The sequence below is a fragment of the Bos javanicus genome, chromosome 6, assembly GCF_032452875.1.
Source record: "Bos javanicus breed banteng chromosome 6, ARS-OSU_banteng_1.0, whole genome shotgun sequence".
In the NCBI taxonomy this organism is placed as follows: domain Eukaryota; kingdom Metazoa; phylum Chordata; class Mammalia; order Artiodactyla; family Bovidae; genus Bos; species Bos javanicus.
In genome coordinates, this window is record NC_083873.1 from 34855 (window position 1) to 57940 (window position 23086).

Sequence of the window (23086 nt, forward strand, 5' to 3'; positions counted from 1 at the left end):
GGCCGAAGGGGAGGTGGGGTGCCAAGGGGAAAGCAGAGCAGGTGCAGGCCCTGCCCTGGGACCTGAGAGTGGGCTCCAGGGGGACCCTGGACGCCCCAACCCCAGACAGCCGATCCTGTCCTAGTCAGCTCCACACCCTCGCGTCAGCACTGCCTTCCCCACATACGGGAGTTTTCCAGCTGCTGGGGATGAGCCCTGAGTGTCTGTGGAGCAGCGGGTGGCCTGTTGCTATTGGAGCCAGGAGGGCAGTGCCCTCCCGGGGGCCCTTTTGCTGTGAAATTGCCGATCTTCCAAATGGACAGGCTTTGGCTCGTCTGACATAGTGAGCTCTCTTTTCTTCTAACAGCACTCTTCTTCCCCGTGTGTTTCAGCCGACCCCACTTGGGCAGGGCCCCGGACCTCAGGTTCCCTGTGGCGGACCGGCCGGCAGACTCCTTGGGCAACGGGGCGGTGCTGCGGTGCCCCCAGAAAGGCCGGCTGGCAGCGCTGCACGATGAGCCATCCGAGGCAAGGACCCCGCCGCCCCCTTCCCGTCCCTGGTGGGCACCTTGTGAGGCACCTGCCCCCTCACACTGTGGTCCTGAGGTGGGTTTGGAACAAAGCGCTGATAGGTCGCTTTACGTCGTCTCATTTTCCTTTTTCTGGCTAAGAGTTTACTTTGAAGGCATGCTTTTTTTCCTTAACCAATTTTGATAATTTGTGGCCTACTGTGAGGCCCAGCATGGTACTAATTAGCAGTTTTGAAATCGTCCTACGAGTAAATGGATACACATATCCATCAGCTTATAGTGAGAAGAATTCTCATTGGAACTTTAAGTGCCTTTATCTTTTCACCTCATTCATGCCATGTATTTGTTCATACATGTCTGTGTTTTGAGCTTCCACATTCAGTGAGCAGTTAGTTTGGGCCAGACGTGGTCAGAAGTAGGACTCCAGCAGTGAATTAAAAACCGTGTGTGTCCTTTATCCACTGCTACGTAACGAATCATTGCAAAGCTTAGTGACTTCCCAGGGAGCAGCTCACAGTCCCCAGTGCCTGTGCATTGTAGCAGGCGGGCCTGGTTCAGGGCCTCCTGAGGGCACAGACACGGGAAGGCCCCCCAGGGCTGGATGGCAGGCTTTCAGACTCACCTGGCTGCTGGGGACAGGCTGAGGTCCCTGCCGTGTGGCTTTCCCATGGCCTGGCTTTCCTTGGAATACCCTCTGATAGCGAGAGCGTGGGGTTTAGCCCGGGGCCTTTCACGCCCTGGTCTCGAGGCCGCACACCTTCACTTCTGTTTGCGAGAGTGAGCTGCAAAGTCCTGCCTCGCTCAGGGGCTGAGCAGGAGTTGCCCCTTCTGCCTCTTGAAGGGAGGAGGATGGAAGAATTTGTGGACCCCTTTTTTAAACCCGTGCAGCCTGTTGAACAGTAATGAGCAGGTAAAGGAGACCAGAGTGCCTGAGTTGTCCAAGGACGATGGGACGATCGTGTGTAAACAGGGTGGCCAGTGAGGTGACACCAGGAGGGTGACCTTGAACCAGAGACCTGGAGGCAGGAAGAGAAGTAGCCACTTGGAGAAAGAAAAAGGGTCATGTCAACCAGCAGGGACAAGGGAGAGAGTGGGCCACATCAAGGAGGAGCCTGGGCTCAGGCCTGAGCAGCTCGAGGCCAGAGCCTGTTTCCTGAGGTGAGGAGGGCTGCCAGGGCGGGGAGCTAAGAGCCGGGCCTCAGCCCTGTTGAGGTGGATGAGCCCATTGGGTGTCCCGGGGATGTGTCAGGAGAACAGCTGAGTGTTCCGGCCTGCATCCGGGAGAGAACTCATTCAGCTCAGGGTGGACTTGGGGTCATGGGCGTACAGATGGCATTTAAAGGCACGAGCACAGTAAAGTCACCAGGTGGGTGCCGGTGGAGAGAGATGGGGTGCAAGGGTAGAGGTATGGGGCATCCTGCATTCCAAGGTTGAGAAGGGGCACAAGGGACTGAGGAATAACCCCAAGGGAAGGCAGGGCCTGGAGCCCAGGGAGAGACATGCTGGGGGGCCATGGGCCTTGAGCCCCGTGCCCTGGCTGGCAGAGAAGTGGAGACCTGGCGGGGAGGGGGACCGTAGAGGCCACTCCCAAGGAGCTTTCAGAGACCCGCAGTGCGCGCTGCAGGGAGCCCTGGAGGAGGAATCTGCTGGTTCCCCTTGTGCGATTGGAAGGCGAGAGAAGGGAGAGGACATGCCGACTGGGCTGATGGGGGTGAACCCATAGGCAGCTGGTTCGCTGGAGCGGAGCAGGAATGATGGCAGGTGGTCCTGGAGCCAGCGAAGGAGGTAGCCCAGCCCTGTGGCAGGGTCGTGATGAAGATAGGAGGCCAGGGCCCTGGCCACAGGGGTAGGGAGCCAGCAAGCCAGCACCTCGAGGCTGCCCCTCAGTTCCTTTGAGGTCATGTCTGGGAAAGAAGGCAGGACCTGGGTGACAGTGTGGCAGGGGGGATGTTTTCAGAGAGAAGGGTGTGAGGTGTGAGAGCGGGAGGGCGGCACGAGGCCCTGCAAGCACTATCCCATGTGTCTCTGATGACAGAGCCACCCTTGCGGTGCGAGGAGCCATCCCCAAGAACAACCCAAGGGCCTGTGTCCCGAGAGGAGAGCCGCGGAGGGGCTGGCCCTCCCATCTCCTGGCTGCCCCTGCTCGCTCCTGTCTGTGGGTGTTCAGACCAGCCTGGGAAACGGAGGTCTGGGAGCCTGGGAGGACGGCACACTCTGGTGAACTGGTACCAGTGATGACCGCTGATAGGGACCCAGCGGCTGCCAAGCTGAAAGGTTCTTTTTTCTTATTTTCCTCCAGCCTGGCTGATGGAGGCATGGATGTATTTTTGTAATTTTCAGTTTCTGTCTCTGACTCCATCAGCCCACCCTTGTGAATAACCTCATAGGATTGCCTGCCATCCACGCTGAGACCTGAGTGTCACCAGGCCACCTAGGAACTGGATTCTTCCCCTGCCTGTTTCTTGAGTCCTGTTTGCTTAAGAGATGGCAGTGTCTCATGAGCATGGCCCATTTATCCAGAGTCAGGGCTTCCATGTAAAATTGGGTTCAGTTCCTGATAGACTTGAGCTGCCCTGAATGTCGCTGATGAGACGTGGTCCTCTCGTGCCCAGGTGCAGACCCCAAAGGAGCAGGACTGCGAGCGCACGCAGCAAGCCAGCATGCTGGCCGATGTGGCCCAGGCATTTGAGAGTGACGAGGGCATGTCTGACGACGAGGGCGACAGGGTCACCCTCTTCAGCTCGGCCACTCAGCTGTCGCCCAGCAGGCAGGCCAATGCCAAGACTCTGACCGTGATGATGCAGGAGCAGCTGGACGTCATCAATGAAGAGATCCGGTGGGTAATCCTTAACTCAGCACCAGAAACTCGGTTTCTCTGAGGAGCTGTCTTCTTCTAGGGATGTCTGAGTGTTCCATAGTAAGAAACCTGACCTCAGGTCTGCTTCAAGAATTTTCAGTTTTGAGATGGCCCTTGATTACAGAGCTCGGTCAGCCAGGGCGTTCTGTCCATGGTGTGGTTTCAGCACTCTGTGGGGGTGGCAGGAGGCGTTGTGGGGTGTCCCCCCTCAGCTCTGAGCACCAAGGTGGGTGAGGTGCCGAGGCAGTGTCCCCTGTGGCCCGTGGACCCTCCTGTGTCCCTCAGAGCCCCCCATGTTCTGGTGAAAAGCCACCTGGTGAAAGCTGGGGTTTTGGGGTTGGCAAATTCCCACTCAGATCTGCATTTTCCTTTTTAACTTAATGCAGTGTGAAGATTGGCTTGTTGTAAGACAGTGGTCCAAGGACATGTGTTTGAGTTTTTCTCATCTCATCAGTATATTTAAGATGTTTTCTTTAGACACCATCTTGGCAGTTATAACAATTTTCAAAACAGGATAGAATCCAAAGGCCTCCCTCGTGGTGAGCAGGGGGCCTTGGGTCTGGGTGCAGCCAGGTGGCTGGGGGCCCCGAGGCCTGCCTGGTGCCACACCCTCACAGCTATGCCCGTGTCCCGAGTCCATGTTCAGAGTGGCCGCAGGCCGGTGACCCTGCACAGGACCAGGCAGAGCTGCTGCTCAGACTGTTCTCGCCACGTCAGCCCAGGCCGAGGTGCCCGTTCCTGTCGGCCGAGCGGGATGCTCCGGGGGAAAGGCAGGGGGTGTACGGGACAACCAGCAAACGCAGGTGGTGTCACCTGCCCATTTGACGCCAAGACAGACAGCTTTGTGGGCCGTGTTTGAGCACAGATGAGCTCAGAAAGATGGTCTTTCCGTGTTCCTGCAGGAAGTATGGAACGGTTATAGATTAATATTTTTATTTTTACAGCAAGTTGTCAAGTAAAAGTGATTTTTCCTTATTCGATAAGTTGACTTGATGTAAATGGTCAATTCTATCCATCAACTTGTTATCAACAGTGAAAAACTTTCCAGATGTATGAGTAGAAGTGAAGCTGGAGAGTTTACTTCCTGTAAGAATCTTGTATTTTAATTTGAAAATCATTTTATTTGCATAATCATGTATTTAAACTGCTATATAAAAACATCCACCACACATTAGGGGAGAAGAGCAGAAACTGAATTCTAGGTTAATGCAGCACATTGACATGAATCCAGAAACTCAGACAAAACTGGTGGAGAACTTCATCAAGTGATGCATCTGTATATACACAACCTAAAAAAAAAAAAAAAAAAAAAAAGATCAACTCAGCACTTCATCTGGTCTGGAGACTTGTGTTTAGAAACTGCAGCTTGTTTGTGAATTGCTGTTTTGATTATACAGAGTTCCTGATTCCCAGTGGAAAAGACTTGAGGCACTGACGTGCATCTCTGCCCTGAGAGCAGGGGAGGTAAGGGTTGTCAACTTGAGGTATCTCTTCACAGGAAAGAGAGTTGCCACCAGGGCCCCTTCAGAATGTTAGAGTAAATAAGTGAAATCAAGCATGAATGATCAGGGCCAGTTTGTAAGACTCAACGCTAAGTTATTCTAAGTTTGAGAATATTCAAAAGAGGAAACGTAGAACCTTTTGGCTGAGATGTTCATTGAGCAACTGTTTCTGGAATTTGCTAATCATGACACAGAATGCCAGCCCAAATTTATTGTCCAGACAGGTTCCTCTGCTGACAAAGGCAGGTGATGCATTTTATTCTATTTTAGGTTGATCGAAGAAGAGAAGGAGAACACGGAGCAGTGGGCCGAGGAGACTGAGAGCAGGGAGGGCAGGGGGAGCTTAGGCAGCCTCCGTCGTTTTAAATCAGTGAGCTCCCTCAACCTGCTTCCCACCTCCTGGCATGCTGGCTCCTACCCGCCCCTGCCCAACCCCAGAAGGAGGCGGCCCAGCCTGGCGCAGGAGGGAGACCAGCTGGGCATCATGACTCTGGTATGTGTCTGCCTCCTCCCTGCCGCATCCTTCCCCCAGCACGCTGTTTTCTGTTTGTTTTTTGTTTTTTCTCTTTATACCCAGAAGAAACTCAGGTACATTTGCTACGCTCAGAGGTCTAAAAGTTTTTAAACTGCCTAGTCTTTAATCATTCCACAATGACACAGCGACAAATTAGTCTTGATATTTGGACCACTACTTAGCACGTCATCATGAACTCAGCCAGAGCCTGCCTCTGTAACGTTGCACCTGGCCTGTGCTGGGCACAGCAGCTGCAGGGAAGTTTCTGTTCTCAGGGAGCAGACAGCTTCGTGAAAGTAACCATAGGCAGCTCTCATGGCATGGGAAAGCCGTACAGCAGATTTTCCATTGGGGATGCCTGGCTGCAGGGTGCAGGGCATGCGGTGGGAACAAAACCAAGAATCTACACTGGTCTGCTTGCTGATGGACCTGGCCACGTGCTCAGTCCAGCTCTGCGTGTGAAACCAGGTTAAAAGCCCAGGGCCCCAGGGCCCCAGGGAAGACGTCGGGCTGCCTCACTTTTCCGAGTCTAAAACTGGGATGACGACCTAGGGCTTTTGGTGACAGAGTGTGCGGCTCTAAAGCACATGTTCCAGCTTTCTTGCGTGTTTAGCTTAGGTGTTGTGAGTGTATTGCTGTTTACCCCATGAAATCACGTGTGCAACATTCTGCTTTGTAACTGGACTTGTATTGTCTCTTTTTTCTGTTACCACCCATTTCATGTTAGCTGCATTGTTAGTCAGCTTATAATTAAATTAACCGTGAATCATTTTAGCGGCCTGTGAAGTGGTAACTAGTCCATTTTGTGGTCTTTTGACACTGTTTTTATAATTGGCATCATTGGCTAATTAGTTGATATTTAAAATTCTTTGATGATTTCTCTGCGGATTCATGCTTGATTTCTTTCCAAATATTTGGAAAAGAACAGTTCTGTATGTTTTCCCTGCTGTTGGAGTTCTCTGACAGTGTGTCTGCTTTCATCATTGCTTTTGATTCCCTCTCTCATCCTGTTGTCTGCTTAGTCGTCATGAATCCAGATCCCCCACCAGCCCCCGAGGCTGTAGTTTATCTATCCATCTCCCCTCCCCCGTCCCCTCACTTGCTCTGGTCATAGCCGTGCTGTGGTCCACAGCATGTGTCCCCTTAGTCGGGTTTGTGCTTTGTCTTCATGTCTCATTAAATGGTGTTTTTCCCCCATAGCAGTAAGTCGAATTGGTGTATCACTGTGCAGTTACAGGAGAAGGCAATGGCAACCCACTCCAGTACTCTTGCCTGGAAAATCCCATGGACGGAGGAACCTGGTAGGCTGCAGTCCATGGGGTTGCACAGAGTCGGACACAACTGAAGCGACTTAGCAGCAGCAGCATGCAGTTATAAGCATAATATATGTAGATGGATCCTAAACTACATATCATGTGTAATTCATAAATGAGATTGTGCTTACATAAAGAAATGATCCTCTTAAGTGTAGAATTAATGGACTTTTAGATATGCAGATGACATCACCCTTAAGGCAGAAAGTGAGAGGAACTAGAAAGCCTCTTGATGAAAGTGAAAGAGGAGAGTGAAAAAGTTGGCTTAAAGCTCACCATTCAGAAAACTAAGATCATGGTATCTGGTCCCATCACTTCATAGGAAATAGATGGGGAAACAGTGTCAGACTTTATTTTTTGGGGGCTCCAAAATCACTGCAGATGGTGACTGCAGCCATGAAATTAAAAGGCGCTTACTCCTTGGAAGCAAAGTTATGACCAACATAGATAGCGTATTCAAAAGCAGAGACATTACTTTGCCACCAAAGGTCCATCTAGTCAAGGCTATGGTTTTTCCAGTTGTCATGTATGGATATGAAAGTTGGACTGTGAAGAAAGCTGAGCATCAAAGAATTGATGCTTTTGAGCTGTGCTGTTGAAGAAGACTCTTGAGAGTGAGTCCCTTGGACTGCAAGGAGATGCAACCAGTCCATTCTAAAGGAGATCAGTCCTGGGTGTTCATTGGAAGGACTGATGCTAAAGCTGAAACTCCAGCACTTTGGCCACCTCAAGTGAAGAGTTGACGCATTGGAAAAGACTCTCATGCTGGGAGGAATTGGGGGAAGGAGGAGAAGGGGACGACAGAGGATGAATGGCTGGATGGCATCACCAACTCAATGGACATGAGTTTGGGTGAACTCCAAGAGTTGGTGATGGACAGGGGGTCCTGGCATGCTGCGATTCATGGGGTCACAAAGAGTCGGACACGACTGAGCAACTGAACTGAACTGAACTGAACTGACACAATATCTTTTCTGTCTTGGTGCTTGTATTTAAGACTGTAAATCTCATCAGCTTTTGCACAGTTAATGTCTCTATTAGACTCGTTAAGAAAGTATCTTCTATGGTTAATAAAATGTAAAGACTGCACCTGCTATTATGCTAGCTTTCATTCTTACATATTTTCACAGGGAACTTGCTTTAATGAATTTATTGTGAGAAGTTTTAAATCAAATTCTATGTCAGGATTTTACATTAATGTCCAGGAGGTGGTTAGATTTGTTCAATGTTAAAATAGATATTATGGTAACTTCCTGATCAATTAAATGAATAATTTGAAGTATAACATGTTTTTGATTAAGAGAAACTAACTTATAGAGAAATTTGGCTGAGAATAGACACAGGTTAAGGCCCTTTGTTGTACAGAATGCTATGCTTTAATAAATCATGATGTTGTAATAGAATTGTATCTTCCTGAGTAATAATTTATACTGTTTCTCTAGTAAATCTTGAATAGCTTATTTAACTTGTGTGGTCAAAAAAAAATGTTTTGTTTCCAGTCACATGTTCTCTAAATCTTCATGTCACTTACATGTTTGCCATCATTTTTGCTTTACTGTATTTGCCTGTACGGATTCTTGAAATTTTAGCTTCAAAGTCGCAATAAATCTGGTTTCTCTTCATTTCTTTGCATGCATCTATCAGCCTAGTGATTTAAGGAAGCAGTGTCGAAAGGTAAACTATTTAGTAATGTAGCACGCCTTTGTTTCTCTGTGAAGTATTGAAGAGTCCTTATCATTTAACGTGAATGAACACTGTGTGGTTATGTCCTGGTGAATAATTGACGTTTTAATGGAAGTGATGAAACTCACCCACCACTTAAAATGTGCTGATGGTTCTGTTGGAAATAGGTCATTTGTTGGGACAATTGTAACAGTTTGCCTTTCTCCCACTTGTTTGCCTCTGATCATCTCATGCTTGTTTATAATAGACATAGTATTTTTTCTTATTTTTAAAAATTTCTGTACTTATGTTTTTGGCCATGCTGCACAGCTTATGGGATCTTAGTTCCCCAAGCAGGGATCAGACCAGTGTGCCGGCAGTGAAAGTGCCAAGTCTTAACCTTTGGACCACCATGGAATTTCTGCTTAGTGTTTTCATGTAAGAAATGACTGAATCAGAGCCATAGATGTTAGATTTGCAGGAAGCCAATTTAATGATGGTGGGTAGCAGTGTGCAGGAGACTCTGTGTGCCGGGCACGTGCTTTCCGAGTCTGTCATCTCATCCTCAGGTGAGGTCCAGGCTGCTGCTATCCCCATTCAGCAGACATAGACACTGAGGCTTAGCGAGGCCGGGCACCCTGCCCAGGCTCTCACACCCAGCAGCGTGGTGCAGACTGGTCTGATCAGAGCCTGGACACTTAACCATGGTGCTGTCCAGCCCGCTTTCCTCTAGAGGCTCTCGTGTCCATCACGGCATCCCTGATGGAGGGAGCATCAGGAGGGAGCTCTCTGCCTCTCCCTTGGGTCACTTGGATAAGCCCCTGTTGTTGGAGTCCAGTGCCCCAAGGGCTGTCCTTCCTTGTCCCTCTCCTGCTCCCAGCACACTGACCGAGCACTCCTGGGCCTTCCCGCAGGACTGGGGTGGCCGTGCTCCAGTTCAGGCAGCTCAGTGCCCAGGAGACCTTCTGCTGAGCACAGCAGAGCAGCGCTGTACCCCTGGGGTTGGTGACCTGGGTGTGCCGCTCGCCTGCTCTGTGGCCTGCTTTGCTCTCCTGTTCAGCGAGGACATGGCACTGCCCTTCCTAGCCACATGTGGCACCAGTGGGGCAGCTCCCATCCTGGGGGAGGGCAGCCAGGCTGCAAACCCAGAGGCCTTCCTCAGGAGGAGGCCCGGGGGAAGGTGCTGGCCTGGCCCTGACTCTGAGGCAGGTGTTTGTCTCCACTGAGTCCATAGTCAACCCAGGTGTGTCACTTCCCTGCTCTGTTCGTTGTTGTTTTCTGATTTTTATAAATGCTTATTTTTACTTGACTTTGAGATTGATCCCTGTTCAGTTCCATGTGGAAAATTTCTAGCCTTTGTAGCCTTCTGTTGTCTGAGGTTTCTTGTTAGAGCTCAGGGGAGGGAGCCCAGTTTATCCAGCTGCTGTTAAATGAGTTCAGCTGTATTTTGCACTAAGTTACTTTGTTGTCACCAAGCTCCTGTGGGGCTGCACGGGATCAGTATTCCTTACAGAATCCCACCAAAGAGGCACAGGTTAGTTGGTCAAAACAACGCACTCATTGTTTATAACAATACATGCCATGCATGTTTCCTAAAACCTCCCCTGGTTTAACCACACACCGAAATGTATCAGTGAGACCTGTTTGGACCCTGCAGGGTTAATCTGTTCCCACACTGTCTTTCCTTTCCTCACACCCAGGACCAGCGGAAACGCTGGGAGTCCAAGAGAGATCATCTTCTTCTTCTTCTTCTTCTTTTTTTAATTAGTTTATTTTTTAATTGAAAGGTAATTGCTTTACAGAATTTTCTTTTCTGTCAAACCTCAACATGAATCAGCCGTAGGTACCCATATATCTCCTCCCTTTTGAACTTCCCACTGCTCTAGGGTGATACAAGATCATCTCTTAGTGAAGACCTGGGGGTGCCTTATGGAAACCACTGTGAGCGAATGACACTCGAACTGCATGTAAGTACTTCAGTGGGTAGTCCCCAGTCTGTATGTCACCGAGAAATACGATCCAGGCACATGGTGTTCGCATGGAGGGGTTAGTTACCTTTTCTGTGTTTCTCTTGTTGTCATGGGTTCCAGTAACCTGCATCATCACTACAAATGATCTTGGATGGTGGCACAAGCTGTGTCTTTTTCTCCTTCAAACAGAAAGGTCTGGACGGCTTTGCTGAGAGGTTTTGTACTCTAGCTGTGGTGCTTCTGAGCAGCATCTGGTGATGAGCACAGTCCTTTCATCAGGGCAGTTCATGCCGTGCAGGATTCATGGTGCCAGCATCGCTCTGCTGTCCTGCCCCGCAGGGCCATCTGGTCGCTGGATTCCAGGGAGGGCCGAGGCAGGCTGCAGGGAGGCTCCTGTCCGGGGTCTCTGCACTCAGTCAGATGCTCTCACTGCCCCATAGCCCCGCATTTTTTGAACAAGACAGTCCTTTAAGATGGCATTAAGCTATAACAAGGGTTTTTTTGTACTTGGGGGAAAGCATAGCTAATAGATCTTCAAATAAGTTTCTGGTTATAATGTAAAGCCTGTGTGATTACCTTTTTCAGAACAGTCTATTGTTAGCCAATTTGACACTTACCTCACTCCCTCAGCTGCCAGCTATACGGGAAGAGGTAGGAGATGACAAGACCTCCATCAAATGTGAAACCTCGACCCTCGCCTGGCCGCGGTCCCTTCAGCTGGGCCGCCTGCACACCGGGGTGCTGCACACAGCCACCCATGAGGACCTCAGGGACGCCCACAAGTAAGCGACCTGTGTGTGCGTCGTCAGTTTCAGGAGCCCTGCGCCTCTTGTCTTGAAAGACTTGCAAGGATGATTTTAAAGGAATACCACTGAGTTCGGTGCCTGTGTTTAGTGGTGAACTTCAGGTGCTGGGGAAGAAGAGCTCAGTGACCTCAGTGATTTTAGAAAACGTCCATCTCTACAGATTGACTCCTGTGGGAGCTTTCTTCCTGCTCTTGGTAGAGGTCTGCCTGGCCTGGGGCACGTTCCTGACGGTCACGGCCCCATGCCTCTTGGGTTCGCTCTTGAGGGTCCCTCCCTTTTCTGCAGGGGTCTCCTCTCAGGAGACCCTGTCCCCTCCTGTGACTGACACTGTCCTCATTCAGACCACTACTTGCTGAGCTCCCGTCCTGAGCCAGGCAGCACTCGATGGGGGGCACGTGTGGTCACCTGACCAGCAGCCCTACACGGTGACCTGCCACAGCCGGGGACGGTTACCCTGTGGGAGGCGGGGGGACCTACCCAGAGCAGGGGAGCTCGTCTTCTCCTGGAGCGTCATCACCTGCCGAGCAGCGACCCTAAGGGAGGGTCAGAGCGCCCTCTGCACCAGCTGGCCTGGAGTCAAGCCCTCCTCGCGGGAGAGCTCGAGGCAGAGAATCTCAGCTTCCCGGTGCAGTTGTCTTATGCCGCGAGCCTGCATTGCTTGTGTGGAATGTGGTTGGTGAAGGAGACTCCAACTGTCAGCTGCGAGGTTGAGGCGTGGGTGTTGCTGGGTGCCCGTTTCTATCAGTAGCTCTTTTGGAGGGGTGTGTGTTTGCACAAGGCTGCCAGTTAAAGGTCGTTTTCTCTCCCCAAAGCTCCACAGGCTCTCAGGACAGCCCCGGGAATAACCCCAGCAGCAGCACCAGCAGCCAGGGCTCGCTGCACAAAGCCCCAAAGAAGAAGGGCATCAAGTCCTCCATCAGCCGCTTGTTTCGCAAGAAGGAAAAGGGCCGGCCTGAACACCCCAGCAAGGAGACGTTAGGACCAGGTGGGTGCTTCACCAATCAGAGGGAGGAGGGCCTGCAGGCATCTCCCTTCTGTGTCTCCCCTGTCGTCCCCATGAGGCTCCTGTCAATCATGCTGGGGGTCCTCCTGGGAGCAGGAGTGGAGGAGGCATCTGTCTTCTCAATGGGTCTGAGATGATCGGCTGAGTTAATGAGTGGATGGTTGGATGGATGGATGAATTAAGAGTGGATGGATGGATTGATTAGTGAATGGTGGATGGATGAACAGATGGCTGGCTGGATGGGTGGATGAACGGAGCATGGAATGAATAAAGCAGATGATTGTACTCCAGTGCTAGAAACATATTCTATGAAATTGATTGAGTAGGAGCTGGGCGATGATTGTTTCATCCTAACAGTGACATGTGTTTGGAAATGGCCTAAGTGCTCCTCAGTGAGGGGTGAGGTACAATCTGTGGACACCCCACAAGGAACAGCCCTCCCTCTTTCCTGCCACCTTCCCCATCCCCAGGAGCTCATCAGGGGTTCTGCCCATGCCCCTCACCCCACCCCACAGCCACACAGGTCCTCCTGGGGTCCCCTCATCACACAGGGTTATCATCAGGCCCCCATATCACTCAGCTTCCTCTCCTTGAGGACAGCGTATGTTCCTGCCTCTTCAGCCACAAATGTGTTGAGTCTCGTTTGTGCTGGGTGTGGGATTTACAGGGGTAAGTAAAGCAGATGTGGTCTGGAGCACAGTTAAGTGACAAGAGAGAAAAAGGAGCAGATTATTAAATGCTATCCCTATTAGTAGTAAATACAATGCTGAGATGGATGGTGCATTGATTATGTACCAGATGCTGTGTGTGCCCCTTACCAAGCAGGTGCTGCCCCCTCCCGATTTACAGAGGAGGACACAGTGACAGTCACGTGGTTAGGGAGCAGTTAGGGCAGGTTCACACCCACCCAGTGGGACCAGACACTTTGCCGAGCCCCAGCCACCTCTCTCGTGGATGAAACAGGAATGAGATGGCTCTATGGCATGATGATTCAATGGACATGAGTTGGAGCAAACTCCAGGAGATAGTGAAGGACAGGAAAGCCTGGAGTGCTGCAATCCAAGGAGTGACAAGAGTCGGACACAACTGAGCGACTGAACTAAAACCTGAGTGTGTGCTAACCTGTTTCAGTTGTGTCTGACTCTGCGACCCCAGGAACTGTAGCCCACTAGCTCCTCTGTCCATGGGATTCTCCAGGCAAGAAGACTGGAGTGGGTTGCCATGTTCTCTTCCAGGGCATCTTCTCAACCCAGGGATCGAACCCACATCTCTCATTATCTATTGCATTGGCAGGCAGGATCTTTACCCCTAGCACCACCTGGAAAGCCCCAGTGAATGCTGACAACTAGAAATGCAGAAAATAAGGGCTGCTCCTAAGTTAAACTGGAAGAGCAGCAAGCACAGGTTGTAAAGAGGAAAACACATGATGAGCGACAACAGCGCCAACAGAAACAAGGGATGTGTTCACCCACATAAAGAAAATATCTGTGCCATTCGGAAGAGGAGCCCGTCAGCCCTTGGAGGGACAGTTGGAACCAGAATGAAAACCGAGGCCATGGTCAGCAGTGCCCACCACACGGCCTGGGTGGCGTGGTGTCACTCACCAGGCTTCCTGTATCCCCAGAGCTGCTGGCAGTAACATCTCTGAGTGCCAGGCCGGGCAGCGTCCCTGAGTGAGCTAAGGCATCACTGCTCTCCTTCTAGTGCTGCTCCGGCGCCCTCTGTGGGCGGCCACCCTCATCCCCTGCCCTGCCACTTGCTGGGGCCCGGCTGTCCCCCTGGGATCCTTTCAGCCCTTGAGCTTGGGTGTTCCCAGCCCTCTGCCACACCGGACTGGGACGCAACTCAGGACTTGGGCTTGAGATATCAAGGAGACCATGAATCTGGAAGGACACCACCCTGGGGCCTGTGAGAGAGCAGGAGAGCAAAGCCCCCATGGGGAGGAAGCAGAACTGGGGAACGTGCCCACAGCCTCCACTGCCTCCTGCACAAGTGCCTTTTCTTTGCCTCTCTTTGACCTGAAACAAACCCCAGCTGCTGCTGCTCCGCAGGTGATTCCTAAAGATGCACCTCCTGCCAGAGCTATTGTCCTGCTGCTCTGGGGCTGCCTGAGTGTGCTCAGCAGTATCAGATAAGTCGGGCTGCCACACCTCATACTGGAGGTGGGGGGCCTGATACTGGGGAAGGGTCGGAGGTAGGGGGAGGGTCTGAGGGTTGGGGAGGGCCTGATGCTGGACTAGGGCCGTGATGCTGGACTGGGGTCTGATGCTGGACTAGGGTCTGATGCTGGGGGAGGACCTGATGCTGGACTAGGGTGCATCATTCGGGTCGCCGTCAGGGTTGCCCTCGGACACCCCGCCCTGTGACCGAAAACGAGCCTTGACACCTGCACTTTGTTCCCACCCTCGGCCCGCTGCCCACACCTCAGCAGCAGAGGGTCCCTGTCCCCGCAGATGCTGAAGTGATGGAGCCTCTTGTCTCCAGAGCCAAGGGCATGAACACACCGTCGGTCATCCTCTAGGGACACCTATGCTTCCGCCTTCTGGCCTTTCCATTGTATCCATCCGTTTCTCTTAACAGAATGTCCATGTGATGACACAGGCTCCCATTACCAGCTCTGGCCTGTTCTCAGTGAGAGTACAGCTTACCTTCTGCACTCTTTATTGGCCCTGGGAAATTTTGCTTCAGTACTTTATTGAAAGAAAGCAATAAATAATACTGTGATAAAAATAGTTCAAAAGTAGACTGTACAGACTTTGTCACATATTCGGGAAGTTCACAAAAGATTAATAGGAAAATAGAATGATAACAATGAATTGTACAATTAAAGGCGAAACCCACATGTAAAGAGACATGCTGTCTCTGTCTACCAAGATACCAGCTGTATAATAAATATCACACTGTGACCTGAACGCATCTCTTGCTGGCTTTTTTAATGTGCCGCTGAAAAAGTAAAAATTACATTTGCTACTTATACAATCCAGAATGGCTATGTCATCACAATCTAAAAATGTATGCTTAGGTCCATTTTTTAAACATGTTTACAAACAGATGTAAAAAGATGATTTACATAAAAATAAGGCCTTTGTCAGAGCTGCACTACCCTGTCTGTCTGGGAAGTGACACCTTCACTGTCCAGCTCGATGGCTGTACAGCTGGTGCAGGGCATCGCGATTGGTCCCCAAAGAGTCTCACCAGAGAGGAGGGATCTGGGTCCACACGAGACTAGGTTACAGGAGAGATTTTCATAGTCTTCTTCTAGTCATCCTTTCAGCCCAAATTTCATTAGCTCACGTTTAACACCCAGTACTTTTAAATCACTTCACGCTGTGGACAAAAAGCATTTCTTGCTAGAAAAAGTACAGTTTAGGCCAGTCGTTAACATCCAACAACAATTGGTTGAAATTAAGTTTGCTTATTTCAGAGTGATTGTTGGAGAGCTTGGTTACATTCTGGAAGGATAATAATGTACACCATGTCATGATGATTTTACAATCGCAGGAAAACCCCTTCTCTCATGGTTTAACATTTAAAAATTAAACAAGAATAATTACAATAAATGCATCATTTACAAAAGCTGTGTGTTTGTTCATAGGATTTATACAGACAAGCACTACAGTACATTCATTTGAAAGACTGAAATCATGTATCAGAACATGAATTGATCTGAAAGGATATTCATAGCCTGAATATACAAGAAAAAGGAAGTAATTATATAAATGAAGTCATAAGTTTACATAAATATCAGAAACATTAAATTCTAAAATATTTTCTCTATGGTATTCATGAATTTTTCACTAATTAAAAACCCTGTAATATCTTCGGGTCCATGTAACAAGTATTAACAGAGTAAAGATTACACTGAGTTCAAAATGTAGTCTTTGTTGTATACTGGATGCTGTATAAACATCTGGAGAATTAGTGCAGGTAAACTGGAAACAAACACACAGACAAGTCAGTCCTGGGTTGGCAGCTGGTGCCCCAGCCCCTGCCCCTCCTGACACCCCCACCCCCTACCCCATTCGGGGCTTCAGCTGCTTTGAGAATTCAGAGAAACATGGAGGACCAAGCAGATCAAGGAGAGAACTCTGTGGCTGACTATTCTGACATATAGCTAAAAGCTGCTGGTAAAAAAAACTCAAAAGCCCAATCCAGCTTTCTAGCTGAGATGTGAACAGGACAGAGCAGACAGCCTCCTGCCCTCAGAGCCGCTGGAGCAGGGCTGGGCCCCAGGGCGGGACCCACCAGAGGACCACCCAGAGCAGCACCTGCAAGGGAGGGTGGCCCCTCAGCGGTGGCCGAGCTCCAGATGCCAGTGCACCTCCGTGTGAAACGCTGGCACGGAGAGGCCCAGGGCAGGGCAGCCTCGTGAACCCTGAAGCTCTGGGCCCTGTTCCCTCCGAGAACGTGCATGCAGGGCGTGGCCGGCAGCACTGCTACTGTGGGAGGGATACCCATGTGTCCCTATGCCAGGGGCCTAGGCCATGCTCTGACCACTCCAGCGGCAGTGGGGCGCCAGGGTCACGTTCTATGCTGTGAGGGCTCTCCCAGGCTAACCTCCGGAGACCCACTGACCCTCCACTCCCTGGGGTGTGGGCTCCGTGCCCCCGCGGGACCAGGCCGGCCTGTAATCACCCCAAAGCTCATCAGGAGCAAGTCCTGACTGTAGCGGAATCCAGCCCCTGCGTTCCCGCCACGCTGCCTGGTCCCATGAGCGCGGGAGGAAGGGTGCAAACACAGAATGCGGTTAGTCGTGCAACGTCACACGGGGCACGAGGACACACAACGCACACCCGCAGCAGCACCCACTCCTACTGAGGGTCTGGGGAAACTTCTAGAAGGTGGATGAGCTGGAGAGAGCGAGCCTGGGGGCTGCCACGTGGGGGTCCCTGCCACCCGGGGTGGGGGGAGGGCGGTCAGTGGCACATTTGATGACGTAAACGCCATCATGGGGACAGATACTCCACGTCAGCAGCTGCCAGTCTCTCCTTAGACCTACGGATTCACAGAGCTCCAGATTCACAGATTCCACACAGTCTATTGTTATTGAATTTTACACTTACCTCATTCCCTCAGCTGCCAGCTTTAGGAGAAAGAGGTACGAGATGACAAGACCACCATCAAATGTGAGACCTCGAGATCAGATGAGATCAGGCGCGTTCAGGGTGGTATGGCCATAGAAGGAGGCGGCTGCTGCCGGGCGCCCTAAGAGCCCTGCGCTGCGCCTCCCTTTCGCTCTGACCTGCGGGTCCGGCCAGCGGGCCGCGCCTCTCGACGGGGGCGCGCGCTGTACTTGAGCCGAACGACCCGCGACCAGACTCCGGCCGGCCAATGCCGCCACGCCCCCGAACACCGCCACCCCGCGGCCAGCAAACGCCTGGCCAGGTTCGGCAGCCCGGAGGGCTTCCGGGACCCCCAGCAGCATGCCCGGCGTGCGTGGGCACCGGGCCTGGGGGGTGGGCTGAGGGGCGCGGAGGTGTCCGCGCCCTCCCACCCCTAGCCTCTCCAGGCCCTGCGGCGCTCCGCGAGCCGGGCCTCCCCCGATCCCGTTCGCAGCTCAGGGCCATGCGGCCCGGAGGTGTCTGGCTTTCGGCCCTGCCGCCGCCCGCCCCCCGCACGGCCCGCGGGCCTCTGAGCCTCCTGCGGGCCTAGGCGCAGCCCAGCCAGGGCCCTGAGCGCCCATCCTGCCCAACACCTGCCCAGTGCCCAAACCCACCGGGAGCCAAGGAAGCGCAGTCCACCCGAGCACCTCAGCCCCGCCCCTTCGCCCTACCGAGCCCCACCACCTTTCCCCGACGCCGCCCACCAAGCACACGACCTTCCTGAGAGAGCAGACGAGCGACAGGCAGGCACACGGACAGACACACAGACAGTCGACAGCCCGCCGTCGCAAGCTCGTCAGCCAGAGCCATAGCACCTGTGAGAGGCCGGGGCCAGAGGAACGGATGGGCCGCCGGGTGTCAGGAGAGACAGAGGCAGAAAGAGATGAAAGTTCAGAGACAGACTCCAAGACTGAGAGAGGGAGATACAGACAGATGCGCGTGCGCACGTGTCCACACACACACACACACACACACACACACACACGGAGGCAGAGACAGAAGGAGATACAGAACGAGTGACAGGGAGACAGCAAACAGGAGGCAGGGGAGAGAGGATGGCATCAGAGCTGAGACAGACACACTGGCACAGACGGTGACGCACCTCAGAGGAAGGCCACGCGGAAGAAGCAGCTTCCCCAAGGGAGGGGGCGTCAGCCTTGGGCCGGGCCCCAGCTGAACGCGGTGCTCTGGGGCTGGCAGTCACCCGTGGGGACCCCAAGACTTCCTCGAAGCCGAGGTCTCAAAGGTCCCCTTCGGGCTGGCTACCTAAGGCGAGACCCAGCCCCCACCCCCAGGCCAGAGGGTGAGTGTGTGTGTGAGTGTGTCGGTGGGTGAGGGTGGGGTCGGGTCGACTTGGGGCCGGGTGGATACCCAGAGTGGAGGGGGGAGGGTGTGGAGGCTGGGGGTTGGGAAGCTTGCTTGTCCTCTTGCTGTCTCTCTCTCCCTCTTTCTCCGTCTCCCTTACCTGTGGTTTCTAGCTCTTGACCTGTCTCGGCGGCAGGGTGTGTGTGTGTGTGTGTGTGTGTGTGTTCCTCCAAACCCAAAGCAACTTTCTATGAAGACATAGTGAAGGGTAAATGCACTCTTACTCATCTGATATATCCTAAAACACTGGACATGTCTGGACTCAAACTTTCAGGGCCGCCTTCCTGCCACCTCTGGCAAGCATTGATGGTGCAACTGTAATCCTCTAAAGGACCAAAAGTCCTGTACAAGTCCAGACATCTGCTCTGTACAGTCTCTTCCTACAGTACAGAAAAGTATAGAACAGAATGACACATTCTTTTTTAATTGTACAGATGAATCAGCTTCTATCTGCTGCCTAGTCAACATGGTCAACATGAGGGAGTCAAGCAAGAGTTCCAAATCTCTTGAATGTGGTCCTTGGAAATACTTCTGTTCTTAGTTGCTCAGTTGTGCCCAACTTTTATGCTACCCATGGACTGTGGCCCGTCAGGCTCCTCTGTCCGTGGCATTTCCCAGTCAAGAATACTGGAGTGGGTTGCCATTTCTTTCTCCAGGGGATCTTCCCGACCCAGGGATCAAACCTGAGTCTCCTGCAGGCAGATGCCTTCCCATCTGAGCCACGATACAACTAATTGCCTAGACAAAATACAAAGAAAAGAGCTAATGTTCTACTAAGTGGAAAGATAATTTAAGAAACGGAAGCTTTCCTTTGTTGGTATATTTGAATCTTTATTTAGTTTTATTTTATTTTTACGATTAAGGCTACTTGAACAAGGCAATCAAGAAATCCCAGAGTTGAAAAGCAATTGACTTTTTAAAAGAAACATGTGGCAAGTGAAACTTTCTTCATTTTTTAGAGTTGGTTCAAGGCAAAATCTTTATTCAACAAATATGACTCTTGTGAACTTTATTTCAAATCTCCATGATGAATCACTAAGGCATCAAGGAAGAAAGGAGTAGAGGTGGAGAAAAAAAGAGCAACCTTTCCCCTTGGCTCCATCTCAACCAGCTGCTTAGTTCCTTCATCTCATGGACTACGATCTGGGATTATCTTGTTTGTCTGATTTTTGTTTGGGGACCGTTTCTAGTCACAAGGCTAGAAACAGTGGAGGGGGGAAGCCCTTCTTTCCATTCCACATCAGACCCAGTGGACAGTCCAGGCCCTGCCCACTGCATTGAGTCTGTAGCAACAGAATCACCAGTGATGCTGGTTAACAATGCATATTCCTGGAATCCACTCCATTCGCTACTGACTCTTTGAGGTGGTGGTCTGGAACCTATACCTGGAAACTTTCTTGATGATTCCAAATCACACCAAAGTCTGAGGACTATGGAAGATCTTCACATTTCTGGAAGAGCCACACACCTACAGAAGGAACCACAAGAGTTACCTGAAATGGTAAAGGTATAAGTATTGGACTGAAAGTTGGAAGGTCTCCACCTTTGCTATGTAAGTAAAATGATCTTTCTTTGAAATGAAAATGGATAATACTAAAAGTTCACATTGTTCTAGAGCATTAAAAAAAAAAAACCCTAAATTACAGAAATCTGATGTATGAGTTCCTGGAAAGCAAGAACCTATATTTATTGATATGTCTTCATGCCTTAGATCGTGCCTTGAATATAGTGTGCACATCAACAGAAGAAAGAAAAGAACTGAATCGACAAAGATACAAAGAGATCAAATGTGCTGAGCCAAGTGAAAAGTTGAGGCTTCACAGAACTTTTCTGTCTTTCACACACTGAATAAATATTGAGCACCTACTATAAGCGAGTAGGCATGTAATATGTTTCTGGAAATAGAATCCTGAGAGAAGAAGACACACAATTCCTTCTTTCACTGAGACTAATCTAATGATAAATAACAGGCAGATACTTTGAGAACTTCTATAGGGGCCTCTTCCCTCATCAAAAACTGGGTGTCAGAGAAGGCTTTTCAGACTAATAATTGAGTTGAGATCCATAGGTTGAGATGCAGGAAGAATTTCAGGCAGGTAAAACAGCATCTTGGAAGGCTACATGACAAGGGAACCTTAGTACATTCAAGAAATGAAAAATGCCCTATGGGATGGAACCAAAAGAGTGCAGAGGGCATTCCAGTGAAAAGAAATCAGAGAAGAAAGTGGGGACCAAGCAATGAAGGGATTTGGTCCTATCTTCACTATGATGGGAAAATACAAGAGCAGTTGGAGCAGGGAGGTGATAGAATTGGATCTGCATTTTAAAAAGGTCATCTTTCTCAACATCACTCATGATTGGACAGACTCAACTCCAAACTACAACGAGGTACCACTTCACATTAGTCAGAATGGTCCTCATGGAAAAGTCTGTAGATAACAAACGCTGGAGAGGATGTGGAGAAAAGGGAACTCGCCTCCACCGTTAGTAGGAATGTGAGTTGGTAGAGCCACTATGGAAAAGAGTATGGAGGTTCCTGAAGGAACTAAAACTAGAAGTACCATATGATTCAGCAGTCCCACTCCCAGGCATATACCCACCAAAAGTATAACTGAACAAGATACATGCACCGTCTGTGCACATATATCTGTGTGTGCGCCCGGGTGCGCTCGAGCTCGGGCGTTCGCCTGAGAAGATGGGGCGTTGGGGTGGGGCTGGGGGTAGGGCTGGGGCTGGGGCTGGGGCTGGGGCTGGAGCTGGTGCAGCCCCCGGGATTGCCTGAGGCACGCCAAGGGAGCCCCAGATGGAGACCCGCGGGATGGTCTTCTGGTTTCCTGGAAGCTAAATGCGGAGGGGCTCCCGGGCCGCGTGGAGGCAACCCGGGTCTGCAGCGGGAGTCGGTGCCCCAGCCACCCACCCCCCAGGAGGGGCTGGGGCTGCGGCAACCCAAGAGTTGGGACGTGGGGCGGGGGCTAAAGGAGAGGGAAGGCAAAGAGCCTACAGCACCCGGTATTCCCAGGCGGTCTCCCACCCAAGTACTAACCAGGCCCGACCCTGCTTAGCTTCCGAGATCAGACGAGATAGGGCGCGTTCAGGGTGCTTATGGCCTTAGATGGAGGCTGCTGCCGCCCGGCACCCTAAGAGCCCTGTGCTGCGCCTCCCTTTCGCTCTGACCTGCCGGTCAGCCATTCTGTCTACAAGTAATTTTACTCCCTCCCCTTTCTCTTCCTGCTTTCTGAGAGTCTCTCTCCTTCCATACTTGTTTTGGTGTAATGAATGGATGCCTTAGATCATTTTCCCTCAACATTATTTCCTCTTTATTTTTACATTGATTTCTATGAATTCATCTTCAAGTTCATGGATTATTTCTGCCAGCATCTCAAATGTGCTACTGAACCTATCAATTTTTCATTTCAATTATTTTAGTTTTCAAATCCAGAATTTATGTTAGTTTCCTTTAAAAAAAAATAATCTGTAGCTCTTCATTGAGTCTTTCTGTTTGTTGACTTAGTATCATACTTTCATCTAATTCTTCAAACATGGTTCCATTATTTCATTTTGTAGTTATCATTATTTTGATATTTTATCTTTTGACCTTCATACTGAATTTATAAGTGATATACTTATATGAGTTATCAGTGGTATGTTATACAAATGCTTTACTCACCACCATTACAACATTAGAATTTTCTGATTTTAACTGTATACTTACCTGTCCCAGCAGGTTGATAAAGAATCCAAGCCTAAAGCCCCTTTAAGGAGGAGGCAAGCTTGCTTTCTTTTTCACATTCTTTTGCCTAAGACAAGTAGGCATTGTAGGGAGCAGTATCTCAGGTTCAAGGACATTCCTCTTTTTGAGCTTTGGATGTATGTTATATAGGAAAGGGTCTGAGCAAAATGCTCACATCCTTGAGATGTTTTTTGTCTATTCTCAGAGGCTAGTTGAGAAGTATATATGGCCCCATTTAAATTAGTGAGGTGGGTATACTCCTACCCGCTTCTGATGTCTGTCAGAAGCTTTTTCTGTCACCTTCACTTTAAATAAAATATACACAAAGCTCTGAGTGACTGAGACTGTCTTTGGCCCCAGAGTAATATCTTCTTCTTCAGACACCATGAATCCAGTGGCATAGGTCACCGTTGACTGCTAGGTTATCATCTTGGGGGCTTGTCCAAGATCTTCAAGACAAGGTAAGAACACTCAGAGTTGAGATTCTTTTGCTCTTTTACTGTGGTCTCTACTTTACTACGGAGAAGGCAATGGCACCCCACTCCAGTACTCTTGCCTGGAAAATCCCATGGGCAGAGGAGCCTGGTAGGCTGCAGTCTGTGGGGTCATTAAGAGTTGGACACGACTGAGTGACTTCACTTTCCCTTTTCACTTTCATGCATTGGAGAAGGAAAGGGCAACCCACTACAGTACTCTTGCCTGGAGAATCCTAGGGGTGGGGGAGCCTGGTGAGCTGCCAACTCTGGGGTCTCA

The 23086-nt window shown here is 50.6% G+C and overlaps 1 protein-coding gene and 1 pseudogene across 1 annotated transcript in view; one reads left to right on the forward strand and one right to left on the reverse strand.

The window, feature by feature from the left end:
- The window catches only part of LOC133250018 (liprin-alpha-1-like), a 27877-nt gene extending 12829 nt beyond the window's left edge, over positions 1–15048 (forward strand). The window contains 7 exon segments of the mRNA XM_061421197.1: positions 372–507; positions 3122–3345; positions 5139–5361; positions 10244–10324; positions 10958–11109; positions 11946–12118; positions 13430–15048. Coding sequence (XP_061277181.1) covers positions 372–507; positions 3122–3345; positions 5139–5361; positions 10244–10324; positions 10958–11109; positions 11946–12118; positions 13430–13485 — 1045 coding nt within the window. The 3' untranslated portion in view covers positions 13486–15048.
- A 6549-nt stretch (positions 15049–21597) lies between these two features.
- On the reverse strand, positions 21598–21717 carry LOC133250122 (5S ribosomal RNA; annotated as a pseudogene).
- Positions 21718–23086: the final 1369 nt, after the last annotated feature.